The following is an 18,069-nucleotide window of genomic DNA, read 5'->3' as shown; positions in this document are numbered from 1 at the left end:
TAACGACCTTCCTAATTGGAAGATTTGGAAAAGAGGAGAATGCCATGAAGAACAGATTGCCTCTTCCTCCTGGCAGTTAAACCTCTTGTTAATGTTGAGTCCTACCCTTACAATTCATGTGTTTTTAGCATAGAGGCACTATTACTTCAGTCTTTTTAGGATATATTGACATTTCAACAGGTACATCTTTTCCTGACAGTGTTAGAGTCCTAAAAGACATTTCCAACTCCATTAAGCACTGGGTACCTCTACATTGCTGGTAAATACATAAAACATCTCATTGGTGCAGGAATATCTTGATAATGTGAACCAGAACATGTTGGTCTAGCTCATTCTTTCTGTGCAAATTTGGTGGGCAGAGATCTTGACATAAATAAACTGTTAAACTCCACTTGATGTTTTAACAGTCAGAGGAAAGTGGCCCTAATTAAAAGATACAACAGTACAATCCAATTGATTGTGAAGCCATGCCTAAAGAACAGGAACTAATAATAAGCCATATGGAGGAAGTTCAGTGGTTTGGAGTTTGTTGTCCTTTAACATGAGCGTCGAACCAAAGTAATTTGACAAAAAATTGGGGAAACTGCAAAAGAAGGCTGGATTAAAAGTCAAGCTGAAGTGCATTAAACAATAGCATAGTACTCTTAGTAACATTTGTGAAAGACCAAAAGAAAGATGTCATTCCCATGGTGATTAGAGACCAAAGAAAGAAGGAGGAAGCAATTTGTTGAGGGAAATGTCAAGATTTTAACAATTACAATTAGCTTCCTCCCCAGAGTTTTCACACATAGCTGCATATGGATGAAAAGGTACAATAAGCAAGGGTATCACCTTGAAAAGAAAAACGAAAAAGTAAAGATGAGATATAAGCAATGTTGATGAGAGAGATCTCTGAACAGGTATTCCTGTTAAGTGCTGAAGATTCCTTGCAGCATTCATTTTTACAGGTTCACTTTCTACCTAACTAAAATATAAACAATCCAAAGTTCCACTAACGAAGATTTACAGTTCATAACAAGTTGCAATGAAATATGAGTCCTTAACATGCCGTTGCTATAAAACAACCTAAAAGCTGCGTCTTGTGTTCAAAATGTAGGATGCAAGAAAAAAGAATGCAAGAAAAGGATGAAAAGCTTTTACCCTTTTTTTTCCTCCCAAGGGAAAAAAAACTCTTTCTTTCTTTCTTTCTTTCTTTCTTTCTTTCTTTCTTTCTTTCTTTCTTTCTTTCTTTCTTTCTTTCTTTCTTTCTTTCTTTCTTTCTTTCTTTCTTTCTTTCTTTCTTTCTCTTTTTCTTTCTCTCTCTCTCTCTCTTTCTTTCTCTTTCTTTCTTTCTCTCTCTCTCTCTCTTTCTTCTTTCTTTCTTTCTTTCTTTCTTTCTTTCTTTCTTTCTTTCTTTCTTTCTTTCTTTCTTTCTTTCTTTCTTTCTTTCTTTCTTTCTTGTCATCAGAAGTGACTTCTGCTTTTGCTGATGTACAGTGCCATGTGGTTTTGCTTTCCTGGCAAACATTTGACAATAAAAACCAAGCTCTTGCTTTCTGTAGTTGTTCATTTGTGACATTTCCTTATTTCAGTCATTTGTCCTAGGCTAAGGCGACAGGGTCTGGCTAGCAACATGATGAAATGAAATGTGACTTTTAATATGTGGGTGAATCTAAAAGATAACTGTGGCTTAATAGGTGACTAGGCCAGCAAGAAAACACACCCATGCATGATTAAGACACACCTCTAAAGAACTGACTATGTGCGTGAAATCATCTTTTTTATATTGCTAGATATCATTTGTAACTTGCAACGAGCTTGTACATGCAGTGATCACAGCAAATGGAAGCTAAGCTTATATTCAGTAAACCTTGGAAAAAAGAGAAGAGTTCCAATTTTTCAGTGTTTTCTTTCACTGCTGTATATGTATCAGTGTCTTACAGAGTTATGAGACCTAGTATGATATAATGACTAGAGCTGCTGAATTAGGCCAGACCCAGAGATAATGAATGCCACACCTGTTCTTGTAATAAATTTAATATCCTGAAAAGGAAGGAAAGAAAACCAATTTACTGTTTTAATATTTACATAAACATCCCTGCCTAGTTGCCTCATAGTAATTTCCAGGTGTCCAAGACGAATATGGTAACAACTATTGGATATAGATCTAATTTAAAAGTTCAGTAGGTTTAAAACAAAATGTAATGTGGCAGCTTCCTTAAAAATAGATTGCTTGGCATTGGCAAGGCCTCATCTGGAATAAAAGCCAAGTTTTGATTGCTTTATTCAAAGAACATATAAACAATATGGAAAGAGAGGGATTTAATAATGTGAGATTTAAAATGCATGAGCAACTCAGGCACAGAAAATGGTTAATAGAGGAATTAGGCATGTTTAATTTAGCAGAAAGTAAAGCTAAGCATAGATATGATGGCAGTTTTCAAGTATCTGAGAGCAGGTTATGTAGCTTCATATGCCAAAAAAGACTGAATTACGTGCCAAGAACAATTGTGCTGGAAATCATAGGTTGCACATTTATAGTCAGTAATACCAGATGTACATCATTTTCCCTAGGTCTGAAGATTCTGTGCAGAAGACTTATTTAGTATTCCTATAAGGGAAGGAAGGATGAAAAATCATTGTCACAATGAGTTGGATATCTTGATCAATCGCTTCATAAAAAAAGGCTTGGGAAGATCTAGATGTGATTATCTATCCTTAATTTTATTACATTTATGGTTATATTCTGGTCTTGTGACCCATCCAGCTGAATGTAGAATCCAGTCATCTCTTGTAGTGTTTCAAATCCTTTTGCAAACATGAGTCCTTAATAGTCCACCTTGCATGAAAGGTCCACCTGTACGTAGTTTAGGAGGCCAACAGATTGCAGATCTGTTGTGTGGACAACACAGTTTTTCCATTTGCATAAATAAGCAAATGTGCCTCTTTGTGTTAGAAGAGAGGAAATGCTATCATTTTTCTAAAGAAAATGAGATCAGCTGTTCATCAGTGCTATGGATAGAAGGAAAAGAACTCACTAGTTCAGTTTCAGAAGGAAGGAAGGAGGAAAACTATTTAGGTTGCAAAGCTATATGCGCTTACTTTAGAATTAGTTACTAAACTCAGAGGGACTTATGTCTGAGTAAATAAGCATGCACCGGTCCAGCCAACATAGCCTGTCATAAGGATGATTGAAAAATGGAATTGATAATATCAAACATTGCAGCAATTAAAGGTTGTGAAAGCCTATTATTTTAAGCACTTGAAACAGGCAACTCCCAAGCTTCCACACTGTTGGCATGGTTAAAAAGGTAGACTTTCCTATATCTGGCTTTCCAAATAAAGCACAAACAGCAAAGCTAAACCTCTTTGAGAACTATATGAAACTGAAGGAGATGTATCCACCAGAAGGTAGCAGCCAGGTTGACAGGGAAGGTAAACACAAACAATAACCATGGCATGTAGATGTGCTTAGCTTAATCCTGATAAGTATAAATGGGGACTTAATCATAGGCTTGGTCTGAAACTAGCTCTTTTATAGTTAAGCAGCAAATAATTAAGTTTACACAGGAGGGTGTAGGATAAGCAGCAAAGAACTGCGGTTGCAGAACCTCTTCTGTGGTGTTATCATAGGTATCCACAGCAAGGAAATAAAAAATGGCAGCTGCAGCTTTGCAAACCACGCCTCACTTCTTGTGACATGCAAAAAAGAGGTGGGGTTCTGATAGTACATACGTTGACTGTCGCTATCCCTTAGACTTATATATCGCTTCACAGTGCTTTACAGCTCTCTCTAAGCAGTTTACAGAGTCAGCATTTTCCCCTAACAATTTGGGTTCTCATTTTACCAACCTCGGAAGGATGGAAGGCTGAGTCAACCTTGAGCCAGTGAGAATTGAACTGCTGGCAGCTGGCAATCATCAGAAGTAGCCCGCAGTATTGCATTCTAAGCACTGCGTCACCGTATTGAACTACTGGACATTCCCTGTAGATCTCACTACCTCTTCCAGTTCTGTTTTTCATCTCCTCCTGTCTGTATTTTGAAAGTAAAGAGGCTGAAGGGAGAAAGGATCAGGTCCTTAAGGGTTAGTTAGCTTGTTTGTTTTAGAAATTCAGCAGTGAAAATAACAACAGGTTAGTGCTGGCCAGCAAGAGATTGCTAGGGTATCTGGCCTTAGCTTCAGAAGAAGCTTTTTGGGTGATTATTAGGACAACCCTCAGCTTAGTCCCTTAACAAGGTTAATACATAGCTTAACATGTTGAGAAAAGAATGTCTCTGATAAATGCTTCAGCATAAGTTTCCAGTAGGCTGCAACTTTCAGGTTTGAGTTTTATCTCATTGGTGGGGAACCAGCAACACCCATCTGGCAGAACCAGCTTCCTTCCTGGCTTAATCTTCCTTCAACAACATGCTAGTCCTGTTTTTAACTACAGGCTTAGGCCTTCTCTCAAGAGAAGGCTCAATCTGCATTTATAGGGACCCTGTGTAAGGCCTGGCAAACACTGCAAGCATTAGCTAGGCTGATATTTCTCTGGAAGCCAGCCACCCAATCTCATCTGCAGGCCAAGGGCCCAGAGATTAGAGAAGAGAGGTCATGCCTGCTGCAGCTTAAAATGTGTAATTGCAGCTGGGCAGAGATGCCAAACCTTGACTGTGGCATCAACCACAACATCATCAATGAAGCAAGCCATAAGAGTCAGTTGTTGCAGAGAAGAGAGAAAATAAAACTGAAATGGTTAAAGAAATGTTAAGTGTGAGCTAATCCTGAGAGGAAGAGATTCTTAGGATCTGGCAAAACAATTACTAGATCAACTTCAAGTTGTGGTTAAGGGGGCACATGAAGATCACCCCGTTTGCTTTTTCAGCCGAGAGGATGGATGAATTTTGTTCTAGACTGGGCACTCCCTTAGTTTCCTCAAATGTAGTGTTCTTTGGTAAACCTGTCATCCTATTTGCTAAGTGGAAGAATTATTCACACAGCTGGCATCTTCTAAGAGTTTCAGGTCTGTGGGGTTCACTGATGTTTGTGTGAACCAATAGATATAAACAGACATTCCGGGAATTAAACATTAGAGTAAATTTAGAGGAAAGCGAAGGAAAGCTTAATCCCCAAACATCCCACTGAGCCTTCTACCTAGTTGCCTCTGTGATTTGGACAAGTTTTTACTTTTGGTTTTGGTAGTGAATATGGATAGCATTCCTATTTATTTCCAGATTGTATTAAATGGCTGGGATTCCTACATTCCCTGGGTTAGAGTGCCACCTAGTGGCATTTACTGAACATTTCACAGCAGCAATATTTGCCTACAGTACTTTCCCCTGTTTCTTTGGTGTGTTATTCACTTAATAATCATTATGTATAATTTTTTAACTAAGAAAAAATAAAAAAGATTGGTGGTATTTTTAAATATATGAATCCTTTTAAAACTGTTTTTTTTGGGTGTGTGCTTGTGCCTTTGAGTCACAATGACACCTGGCAACTGCCTGGAAAAATTTCTGCAGTTTTTCTTGGCAAGGTTTTTCAGAAGTGGTTTTCCCTTGATTCCATTCTAGGACTGATGGAGAATGACTGGCCCAAGGCTACCAAGATGTTTGCATGCCTAAAGGGCAGACTAGAACTCACACCCCCAGTTTCTAACCTGATGCTTTATCCCCCACACTTAACTGATTTTTAAAAAACTAACTCAAAACTAATTTAGAATTAGGACAAGTTTAGTCTAGGAAATTACTGTTCAAGAGGTAATTTTGTTATCCTTGCAGTATTTTCATCACAGCCAGTTTTGCACCATCAGAAATATGCTACAGAACAGTCCATATCAGCAGGGCAAACCTTATTATTACTGGAAATAAAAAAAATTGAGCTGTCTTCTCTTTTTTATAATATATTTTATTATTTTTTTTAGCATGGTCACCTTAATATTTGGTAAACAGTGTGTTGTTTGGGTTTACATTTAAAAAACATTCACTAACAATTGGTTTCTATGATCTATAATCCACATAATAGCTTTACTTGATTTCCTCTTCTTCCCATAATGTTCTCTTTTACCAACCTTAAGTTAATACAATTCTTATTGTTTTGATAGATAACAGTTGAGTAAAATCTTTTTTCTAATATTTTCGCAAATAATAATCACATCAATATAATATTTCTTTTCTATCTAGTCATTCTGGTTGCCTCATCATAGATCCCGTTTACAGTTCTTATTTACATTTGTTTTTCCTGCAATGTACAAGACATTCTTACGGGTTAAGATTTACTCACAGTTAATTACATTTAAATATTTGATTCTATTTTTTTCTCATGTAAACCATCCCATAATGTTTACCTTACTTAAGGACTAAAAAAAGACTTAGAGAAAAAAAGAACAAGAGTAAAGAGGGATAAAAAGATAGTATGCTACCGAAAGTCCATGTTTCCCCTAAGCTAATACATATATATTTTGATAATGTCAAAAATGGATCTTGGGAAAGCATGGACATGGGTAATATGTGAAAGAACTTAGATTGAAAGTGGTATAATCTCAGGAATAGAATAGAATGAGTATTCTGTATTCTGTAGCTTCCAACAAAATAAGGAAAATGAACTTTAAAAGGTGAAAGCTGCATGGAACAAAATAAAAATAATTACAGGTAGTTTTTTTAACACAATTGGGACTGAAATTCAGTCATTAAGCATAGTAGTTGCTAAGTAAAACAGTGACTGTACCTATGATCTTACTTTAGCTTTCCTTTTCTTTACAGACCTGCGAAAATTATAAATGCAAGGACTAGTTGCAAAGTTTCTCCTTCTTCACTGCTGTAATTGTGAATGCTCACTATATGAGGTGGTCATTAAAAAAGATTACTTTTACAGAGTGCCATATGTGTGTGCAGTTAGCTTATAGAAAGTATGGAAAAGGATGTTTATTGAAAGGAATGAAATAAAAGAGTTTGTGGAGGAGAAACGTAAGATGTAATCAAGAAACCATGAACATAATAAGCCATAGGTTAAGTTATATGAACTGTATGATCAGAAATCCTGCTTATTCTTTGTTTCACTGGAAATGGGTTGTTAAATTTCTTAATACATTTTACTTGAACTTTTCTGCAATAAGACCTACCGTATTTTCCAGCGTATAAGACGACCCGGCGTATAAGACGACCCCTGACTTTTGACAAGATTTTCAAGGTTTTTCGTCTTATATGCCGGAAAATACTTACATGTCAGTTGCCAAGTGTCCGACACAAGCCTGATTCAGATTCAGCCCCGTTTGATGCAAATGGTGCAAAGCCACGCACTCTTCCAGGCCAGACTCTGCAAACAGCACGCCAGAAGCCGCAACCACCGCGGGAACTCTGAGTCCCCGCCTTTCGGCAGCCTGCACGGCCAAGCGCGATTCGGCTTTGAGAAAGCATTTGCAGACGAAGCAGCCGCCGCGTCTGGAGCCAAGCCCCGCCCAGGAGACGGTTGGCCAGGCGGGCCCGGAAGACACGCTAGAGAGCCGGGCTTGGGGCGGCCATGCCGAGGCCGGCTGGCGAGAGCCGCTGCATGGTCTGCGGGCAAGAGGACACCAAGTACCGCTGTTCCGCACTCCGTGACCAGGCAAGCAATTCTTCCGGTCGGCGCGGGTCAGGCGGTGCCTCGGCAGGAGCAAAGGTGCTCCCTTCCTACTGTCTGTCACGGCCTATGGGCGCGACATTCAGCGGGGCCCCTCTTCACAGCATGCCACACGGGCCTCACCCGTCTCCCCATGGACGCGCCTCCCTCGCTACGGGAGTCACCCCCGCCATCCCTGCACGCCACAGACGCAGGCCCACCTCGACTCGTCGTGAGCCTGCCTTCCGCGCGTCGGCTGCTTCTTCCGACCGTCTGACGCCACGTCCGTCTCTCCAGCGATCGCCGGCCTGGCTCGGAGGCAGGGGAGGCTCACGAAGAGGAGGCTTCTCCCTCCCGTCCGAACCCCGGTGGCGATGGCGACAGCAGCGGCTCAGCTCCAAGCCATTCCATCCCCTCCCCCGATCCGATGAGTGATTGACACACCGATGCCCGGCAGCTGGCCAGCGCGCACGCGCATGCAGGACAACTCTGCCGGGTCTCGCCTGGTGCCAGCGGGCTCCGTGGCGTCCTTGACCGGGACCGGACCCATCCGGGCTGCAGTGCCTAGACGCGGTGTGGGCTGGGAAGTTTGGCGGTGACATGCTGGCTGGGAGGCGGCTTTGGAGCACGTTGCCGGGGACTTCAGATCAGAGTGGTGAATATTATTTTCCGGCGTATAAGACGACCCGGCGTATAAGACGACCCCCCCAACTTTTGAGACGATTTTCATGGGTTAAAAAGTCGTCTTATACGCCAGAAAATACGGTATTATGTCATGGGCTCTGATGAGCAGGAATGAGGACACGCAGATGAGTACAGACAAACTCATACTTAATTTAAGCAGAAACTGTACTGAGAGATTGGAGTCACCCTGCTTCAATATATAGCCAGGTCCTATGGTATTAACCAATCAGATTGAAGCTATGGTTGCCGCCCAAAGTTGACCAATTGCAGGACCGGAGACGTCCTGTCTGAGTTGCTGGAGAACCTTTAGTTCTCCAGCAACGCACGTGGTGATATTCCAAAAGCCCAGTACATAACACCCTTCCCTCCTAAGATCAGACTATAATAAACTTGACAATAGTCAAGGCTTATTAATCACTCCCAACAACCAAAATAGTAAAATAATAAATAACAATAATAATTGTAATGTTTTGTTTTTCCAAAATAGTTAGAACTTTACAGACGTGTGCAACCTTTACAGACGTGCCTTGTAGAGTGGACTACAAAGAGATTAAAGAATAGCTTGTCAATGCCATAAACTACAAAGAGATAAAACAACGTCTAAGTGAACATGCTTGACAGCAGTTACATTTTACCCCCAATTTCTGTATGTGTTTCTTCCCACCTATGAACTGGGGCCTGAGACATTTCAGGCCTAGACCTCTGAAAGGTATAGCAACCATGGACTTGATCCTCCACAGCCTTGTCCAGGCCGGGCCACCAAAAGTAGCTTCTAGCTAAGGCTTTCATCCGTACAATGCCTGAATGGCCTTCATGTAAGGAATGTAAGACTCTGTCCCTCAGTGATGTGGGGATAATGACTCTGTTGCCCCATAGACTGCTAAGGCCATCTGCATGGCCCATTTCCTTCCCAGGTTTGTGAACTAACTTAAATTTGTATGCAGCCAAAAATATACACCATCTCAGCATTCTTGGAGACAGTATGTGGGGAGTTTGCTTATCTGTGGTGAATAGGCCCAAAAGGGGTTTGTGGTCAGTGAAGACAGTGAAATCCCTGCCATATAAATAATCATGAAATTTTTTGACTCCAGCCACTATGGCTAAGGCTTCTTTATCAATTTGTGCTAAGCTTGTAAGTCGCCCTGAGTCTTCGGAGAAGGGCGGGATATAAATGGAATTTTTAAAAAATAATAAAAAAAATAATAATTACACTCAGCAGCAGATAAAGTTCTAGAATAGAATGCAATAGGAACTTGTTTCCCATTCTTCTCTATGTGGCTTAAAACTGCCCCTACCCCGTAGGGAGATACATCACATGCAAGACATACGGGTTTAGACTCAATGTAATGAGTTACACTGGACTTTTCTGAAAGAAGGGCCTTTAGATCCTGAAAACTTTTTTCATGTAATTCAGTCCACTTCCAAGGGGCTTTTTTTTAATCAAGTAGCCTGTGGAGGGGCTCAGCTATTGCAGCCTTATGAGGTAGAAATGTGTGATAAAAATTCAGGAGGCCCAAAAATGCTTGCAGCTCTGCTTTTGATTTTGGGCTAGGAGCCATTTTGATGGCCTTAACTTTTGACTCAGCAGGGTGAATCCCACTAGCATCGATATGGAAACCTAAGAATTCCATTGAAGAAACCCCAATACTACATTTGTTTTTCTTTAACTTGAGGCCCGCATCGCGAAGCCTTTGTAACACAGCCCTGAGCCTGTTGGCCAATACTTCTGGGGATTCCCCAGCAATGAGAACATCATCAAAATAAGGACAGACACCCTGAATTCCTTTAAGTGTGCGTTCCATAATCCCTTGGGAAATGCCCGATGCAACACTAACTCCAAACTGCAAGCGTTTGACTTTGAATGCCCCTCTGTGAGTCACTATTGTTTGAGCTGCGGCTGTGGCCTAGTCTACCGGCAGCTGCTGATACGCCTGCGCTAAATCAAGTTTATCAAAAATGGTTCTCCCTTGCAAAGAGGCCAGAATATGGCTGACTATCAGGACCGGGTATACATGTTGATTTAAGGCTTTATTTAACATGCATTTGTAGACTGTGCAAATGCGAACCTCCCCGTTGGGCTTTAGTGGGGTGACAATAGGAGTTTCCCACTCCCCCCCATCAACAGGCTGCAATACACCTTGCTCTACTAACTTATCGATTTCAGAATCGATTTTATGTTTTAAGGTGAAAGGAACTCTGCGAGGTTTGACTCTTATCGGAACAATGTTAGGATCTAATTTAAAAGAGATGGGTGGCCCAGTATAAGTTCCTAGTTTAGACTTGGAAACATCCGCAAATTCCTCACAAACAGCCTTGAGGTCTGCTGTCTGTGTCCGGTTAATGCCTGTTATTTGAATGCCCAAAGCCTCAAACCAATCAAGTCCTATAAGACTTGTTCTAGGGCCCTCTACTACTATGACATCCAGGTGCCCCAAAAACCCTTTAAATTTCACCAATAAGGTGGCTTCACCCTTAACTTTAACCCGAGCATTGATGTCTGATGGTCTTAATGTGGCCCACTGCTGCGTCTGCATACAAGTTTAAATGTGTTGTGTGAAATAATTGAGACTGCCGAGCCGGAGTCCAATTCCATTTTGCATGGAATTCCTTGTAGCTCTACTGAGAGCTTAAGTTTAGGCTTAAGGGGACGACGAGCCCTGGTGCGACAAACGCTTCTCCGGCTCCTGAAGAACCCCACACTGACTGGACCCAGGGCCCCAGTATCTTTACTAGTCGATTCCTCTGACTGGTGCTTGGGTGGCCTGTCTCTCTGGGGAGCTCTGCATACCACCGCGATGTGCCCGGTCCTACTGCAAGCTCTACACATGGCCGAATGGAATCTGCAGTTTGTGCGGGAGTGGTTGCCTCCGCACCCTTTACATCTAGGTAAGAGAACTGCCTTGTAATTGTTCTCTCTTTGTTGATTTCCGTGGTTTTGCGCGCTTGACTGTCTCTGGAGCTTGTTGATTTCGGGTTCCTCTTATTCTGATGATTCTCTGTCACAAATGGCGACCTCGTGGTGGACGGAATCTTCTGTCTTTGGGGCTTTGGTGGGCTGTACTGTTTGTACTGCACCTGTGGCTGCTTCATCAGACATGACCTCGTCTTGTGCTTCAGTGAATGTGAGATTTGGTCTGGCAAATAATCTCTGCTGCAAGGTTCTGTCTCTCAGTCCGCAGATGAGTCAGTCTCTCAGGTGCTCCTCTAAATTCGAAAATTTGCAGAGATGTTCGGCCTGCCTTAGGCCTGCGATAAACTCGGATGCTGTCTCACCGGGAAGCTGCACTTGTTGGTCGAATTTAAACCACCATGCCATCTCCGACATTTTTGGCTGGAAATGCCCAGTCAGCTTCTTCTTCAGCTCAGTAAAAGATACTGCTTCGATGGGCGTTGGCACGAAGAGGTTCTCAGCTAGATTGAAAGTCACTGGCCCACATACACACAGCAACGTCGCAGCTTTAAGGCCTTCCTCTGCTATCTGGTTAGCTCGTAGGTAATTTTCTACCTGTGAGAGGTAAGATGGCCAATCTTCTGGGTGTTTAATGTCAAATTCTCTGAGTTTGCCGACCTTTGGCATTTTTCCTCAATTCCTGCGCTGCTGTTGAATCCTGCTTCTAGTCTCAGGGAACGCTTCCTCTGAGCATGTGGCTGCTAGCATACTTTACTAGCCGGCTAGAGAGGGGGGCAGGGAAGATGCCTCTTCCTTCCAGCGAGTAATGCCGTCCCCTCTTGACTTCAGCCCTCAGGCGGAGAAGCAGGATCCCACCTTCGTCGCCACTATTATGTCGTGGGCTCTGATGAGCAGGAACGAGAACACGCAGATGAGTACAGACAAACTCATACTTTATTTAAGCAGAAACTGTACTGAGAGATTGGAGTCACCCTGCTTCAATATATAGCCAGGCCCTATGGTATTAACCAATTGGATTGAAGCTATACTTGCCGCCCAAAGTTGACCAATGGCAGGACTGGAGACATGGTGATATGCACGTGGTGATATTCCAAAAGCCCAGTACATAACATCTAATATTCCATCATTTACATATAATTTGTTGGACTTTTGAGCGCTGAAACACTTTAATAATAATAATAATAATAAAGTTGGAAGGGACTTTAAAAAATAAGAATTAAATTCGGAAGAGAACAGTCAGACCTGATAATTAGACAGAGGAAAATATCTGAGAGGAGAAATAGAAGTTTGAGGCGTGCCCACCTAAACAACTCTTTCCTTCTGGCCATCACAATTATTGTATAAAAATGTTTTGATGTTATTTTTATTTCTACCATATGGATCGACAACTTGAGGCTGTGTTCTGTTTCTGAATTGTTTTTCTGTGGGTCCTTGAGCTCTGTCTCCAACCAGCTTTTCAAAACCAATGCTATAGTTCACCACTGCATCTACCCCTTAATGGTTTCTACCAAGTTATCTGTCTAAATGTTCAGCAACCTATTTGTCTCTTACATTAATTTCTTTAATGTACTTTAATCATGTCTTCTAGCTGCCTTCTACTGTTCTAATAGCTTTATTGCATCCATTTCTTCCAATATTTTCCACTGGCCTATTTCTCTCCTAGTTGCTGTGGTACATGCCATTATTGGTGAAATGCCTTTGTAACCCAGATTTTTTTTCTAAAGAAAATCTGATTACTATGGAACATTAGATTTGTCATTTGGAGTAAATTTGGAAACAGAATGTGAGTCCATAAGTTATCATAAAACAGACTAAGAATTCTGTTGTGATTTTATAATTTTTACTCTCGCCCACCCCATTTAATATACTTTTGTAATCTGATATCACCATCATCCTCATCATCACCACAAGTGTGTAATATATCTTAGAGATTTTCCTAATAGCTGCACCATAGTGAATGTGTTGAGTTTGTTACAGCATGGCAATGAAATAATTCCTACCCTTGTTTCTTACTCAAAGGTGGTTTTTCTTCTTCAAAAGGCAACTGGACTGTTTTTTTCTTGAGGAAGAAGAAAACGTTTCACTTCTCATCCAAGAAGCTTCATTATTTCTGATGAAGTGTTGGGGGGATGAAAGGATAGGTACTGATAGGATGTGGGTGTGTGTGTGGGGGGAATGGAAGGAGTGTATTTCTTTGAAGTCATCTGGCTGTTAGCACTCTCTGAGAGCTGTTGAGGTCACTTGGGAGTTTATCTGTGCCTGAATCAGAGTGCAAATGGGTGTCAAACCTTCTTGGGAGTGCTGCAAGGGCTGCATTGTAATCTGGAGATAGGTGGTGTCTTATTCCTCCCCCTCTGTTGTTCCCCCTGTGTTCTTGTGTCTGTGGATGGCCTGACATACCTTCCATCTGGATTACTGAAGGCAGACAGTGGAGGAAGGGATGCACCCTAGCAAGCCAACATTCAGAAAACAGGTAGATGTTTGTCATAGAAGTTTTCCTTCTTTCTCCTCCCCCAGTAGTATGGTGTCAGCAGTTCATTACTTTGAAGGGATGAGAGGAAAAGAGTGCTGAAACAGCTTCTAAATAGACTGATTTTCCCTGTTTATTTCATATCAAGTTAATATAATGGGAACAATTGCTTGCCTTCTATTAATCCATCTGAGCCTTGTAAGAACCCTGATAGGGATAAGAAGAAAAGAGGCTGTGGCTGCTCCCATTGAAACTAAAAAATAGGAACAGTAGTTGGAAAACCCAAGAGTACTGCCAGCAGAAGACCACACTGTGCAGGCCCTTGCAAAATTCTGCAAACAAGGCAGGACAAAAGTCTTCATTTGGAAGCAGCCATCATCCCAAGAAATGATATTGCTGAGTAAGGGTTTCAAAACAGGCCTTCCTGTTTTTTACAAATCAGTGTCTGATTTTTATGTTGATTATGTTGATTTTTATGTTGATTACGATCATGATTTATCACTGTTGCTTGTATGTACACTGAGACAAATTCCTTGTGTGTCCAACCATACTTGGCCAATAAAGAATTATATTCTAAATAATAGCAATAGTAATTAGACTTATATACCGCTTCACAGTGCTTTACAGCCCTCTCTAAGCAGTTTACAGAGTCAGTATATTGCTCCCAACAATCTGGGTCCTCATTTTATTGACCTTGGAAGGATGGAAGGCTGAGTCCACCTTGAGCTGATGAGAAACGAAGTGCTGGCAGTCAGCAGAATTAGCCTGCAATACTGCATTCTAACCACTGCATCCCCATGACATTGCTTGATTTCACAGAATATGCTAAATTTCAAGTCAGAGTGACAGAGTCATAGTCGCTTTTTTACAATAATGTGATTGGTTGTTTGACTTAGTATGTGGGGGACAGTCAGTTTCCTTGCTGTCTGCTGAATCCACTCAAGTACTGAGTTCACCTGGGGATATATGACCTCTCCTAGCCAGTAGGCACCATGGGATCTTCTAGCATCAGCCAGATCATAGCACACCCTTATTATTCTGGATTTAACAGAATAACAAAGTTGGAAGGTTCTTTGGAGGTCTTCTTGTCCAATCCTCTGCACAAGCAGACCCTATACCATTCCAGACAAATGGCCATCCACTCTCTTCTTAAAAACCTCCAGTGACAGAGCACCCACAACTGCTGAAGACAAGCCATTCCACTGGTTAATTTTTCTCACTGTCAGGAAATTTCTCCTTAGTTCTAGGTTGCTTTTCTCCTTGATTAGTTTCCATCCATTGCTCCTTGTCCTGCCTTCTGAAGCTTTGGAAAATAGGTTGACCGCCTCTTCTCTGTGGCATTGAAATACCGCTATCATGTCACCCTTTAGTTTTTGTTTGGTGCTGATAGTGTTTGTTTGGTGCTGATATTGCAACGGTGAAGTTGGAGAAGCCAATCCCTTTCTCCTAAATAGTCTTGCCCCTCTGTCTGCCCACTTTGGTTCTTTTCCTGCAAAGGTGGATTGGGGGATCACTGGCTATTCTGAAAAATGGCACAAAGAATGCCATAGATATAAAGGAAAGACAAATTATGAAGCATGCACAGCAATATTGTGATGTAAACCCTGCTTCTTTTGTACATGTGATACAATGTTGCACACAAGTATATAAGAAGGAGAGAGGTTCTGTTTTTACATCCTCACATACCATTTGCACATACCATTTGCAGGTTCGAGTCCCACCAGGCTCAAGGTTGACTCAGCCTTCCATCCTTCCGAGGTAGGTAAAATGAGGACCCAGATTGTTGGGGGCAATAAGCTGACTTTGTAATAATGCCGCTTGGGTGTGTGTGTGTGAAAGCCCTAATAAGCAGGCATATACATAGAATGAAGGCTACTGCTAAGCTTGTAAGCCACCCTGAGTCTTCGGAGAAGGGCGGGATATAAATGGAATTAAAATAAAAAAAATAATTTTTTTTTAACAAAACTGCCACCTTGCTGGGGTGACTGGAAAGAACTCTCTAATATTTGCAGATTTCCATTCCAATGAAAAGCTGAGTTTTCCAGCTTTTGCCAAATCCCACAAAGATTTGAAGATTCTGCAATGGGAAATGGAATGGCTTTGAGACTGAATTATGACCATGGATAATAACTCACAGTTTACTATGTCGGTGATGACAGAATCCAATTTAGCAGCCACTCATATGCTTGAATCATTTTATGATCTGCCTGTCTTATTGCTAAACTTGGCTGCGACTGAATAAACAGTAAAAGCCTTCAAATTAATAAGTTACAGAAACCAGGTTTCCTGCAACAAAACCATATGAGATTGGGCTTAACAGTTTCCAAAAGAATTATCTCAAGCTTTCCATGTTCAACTGGCTAAATTCCATGAGAAAATCAATGATCCTTTTACACTCTTTTTTTCTCCACTTAAAGCTTGTCTTTATGATTCCTTTAAAGCCTTTTATTTAAAGTTCTTTTTTAAATGTTTTCCGAAGTCAAATTCAGTGTTCACTACAGGTAGTCCTTGACTTATGACCACAACTGAGCCCAACATTTCTGATGCTAAGTGAGACATTTATTAAGTGAATTTTGCCCCATTTTATGACCTTTCTTGCCACAGTTGTTAAGTGAATTACTGTAGCTGTTCAGGTAATGACATCGTTATTAAATGAATCTGGCTTCCCCATTGACTTTGCTTGACAGGATGATCACATGACCCCAGGACACTGCAGCCGTTATAAATACGAGTCAGTTGCCAAGCATCTGAATTTTGATCATGTGACCATGGGGATGCTGCAACAATTGTGTGAAAAACTGTCAGAAGTAAAAAAAATTCAGCGCCATTGTAACTTTGAATGGTCACTAAATGAACTGTTGTAAGTCAAAGAATACCTGAATTCATTCTTGATGATCACATTTCTTCTTTTCCCTGTGGTATTTATTGGGCAGCCAACAAATTTAATAAATAAATAAATAAGCTGTTCCCCATGTATTTCCAGTGTGCTGCACAATTTTGCTAAACAGGGATTTCAAGAGGTGTAGTAGAACCTGCACACCTGTCTGAAATAAAATATATTGTTTTTATTTATTTATATTTCACATTTCTAAACTTCCCATCTCCCTTAAAGAAGGACTTATTGTTGACAAAATCTTGCAAGGTCATAGAATTGCTCTCGGGGCAACCTTTGGGAGACTATTGCTCCATATTCTGTTTTAAGAAAAATAGAATTGATGATGACTGCCTTAACTATACTTTCCTTAGGCACATATTTTAAAGAAGGAACGTAGATAGTCCTCCTTGATAAATTAACCCTAACCTTTTTGAAAGGATCTGTTTCATCTTCTGATCTCCACCACTATCTGAACCCATCATATCATCTTCTCCTCATGGAGGCCTGGAAAATTCTGAAGAAAGTTGTTATTGAGTAGAATTGATTATCAATTATGTGGCTAAAGGAGGAAGTGAATGAAGAACTTGAAGGAACTGTAAGAAACTCAATACATCAATTTGTATTAGACCGTTAAACCAAGAACACTGTATATTAGATATATTTCCCTGTAGCATTTAAATGTCACTTTAGTTTGCAGAAGTACGTGTGTGATTGTGGATTATTTCCTGTCCATTTCCCTCAGTACCCTCTGATATAGCTATAGATGGCCAAAGTTTGTTTTATAATTTATTTCTAGTTATGATACCAAATACTGATTTTTAAGTCAACAAAGGTCATGCATAACATTCCCCTAGTTTTTGTAGTATATTTTCCCACCTGGTTTACTGTATAAAAAAATGTTCAGTAGCTCTTCTACCAAAATTCCTTGGCAAGATATGCTTATTTTTCATTCAATCCAGTAGGTTCCACTACAAATGTCTAGCATATAAATTTCTGATTGTGCCGAGCAGACTAATTGGGTAATAATTAATTGGATCAGACTCATCCCCTCTTTTAAATGGTGGCTATAATAGTGGTCCTCAGTCTTCCCAAATAATTACTGTTGTCCAGAGAGGTAAGCAGATATGTGCCTAAAATTAGTAATTAGTAATCTTTAATCTACTCCAGAGGTCTACAGTCCCCTACAGTTTTGCCAAGTTTCAATTCTGCAAATAATTTATATACTTTAGAACAGGTGTGTCAAACTCAATTTCATTGAGGGCCGAATCAGCATTGCGGTTGCCCTCAAGGGGCCAGGTGGGTATGGCCAGGGTGGGCGTGCCCTACTGGGTGGGCGTGGCTAGAGTGCATATGGCCTACTGGGTGGGCATGGTCAGCTCTACATCGTTCGCATCAAGGGTGCCTATGGGGGCCTGGGCAGGAGTGGGACAGATCTGAGGGTCTCTGGCAGAAGGAGGGTCTCTGGGCCAGGGCCAAGGCAGTGGGGGCCATACCCTGTTTCCAGGATGGCTTCGCGGGCCACATGAAACCACTTTGCAGGCCGGATCCGGCCCCCGGGCCTTGTGTTTGACAT

The 18,069-nt window shown here is 41.2% G+C and overlaps 1 protein-coding gene across 2 annotated transcripts in view; it reads left to right on the top strand.

Moving 5' to 3' along the window:
* The first annotated feature begins 2,551 nt into the window (after positions 1-2,551).
* LOC308677206 (serine protease 27-like) overlaps positions 2,552-18,069 on the top strand; it is a 63,478-nt gene continuing 47,960 nt past the window's right edge. The window contains exon 1 of one of the 2 annotated variants that reach the window (XM_081343417.1): positions 2,552-2,683. In XM_081343417.1, coding sequence (XP_081199543.1) covers positions 2,608-2,683 — 76 coding nt within the window. In that variant the 5' untranslated portion in view covers positions 2,552-2,607. The remainder of the gene's footprint in view (positions 2,684-18,069) is intronic. The other variant, XM_081343422.1, reaches the window with a different exon arrangement.

The sequence above is a fragment of the Vipera berus genome (genome assembly GCF_964194415.1).
Source record: "Vipera berus genome assembly, chromosome: Z".
In the NCBI taxonomy this organism is placed as follows: Eukaryota; Metazoa; Chordata; class Lepidosauria; order Squamata; family Viperidae; genus Vipera; species Vipera berus.
This window is presented reverse-complemented; position numbering and strand designations above follow the sequence as displayed.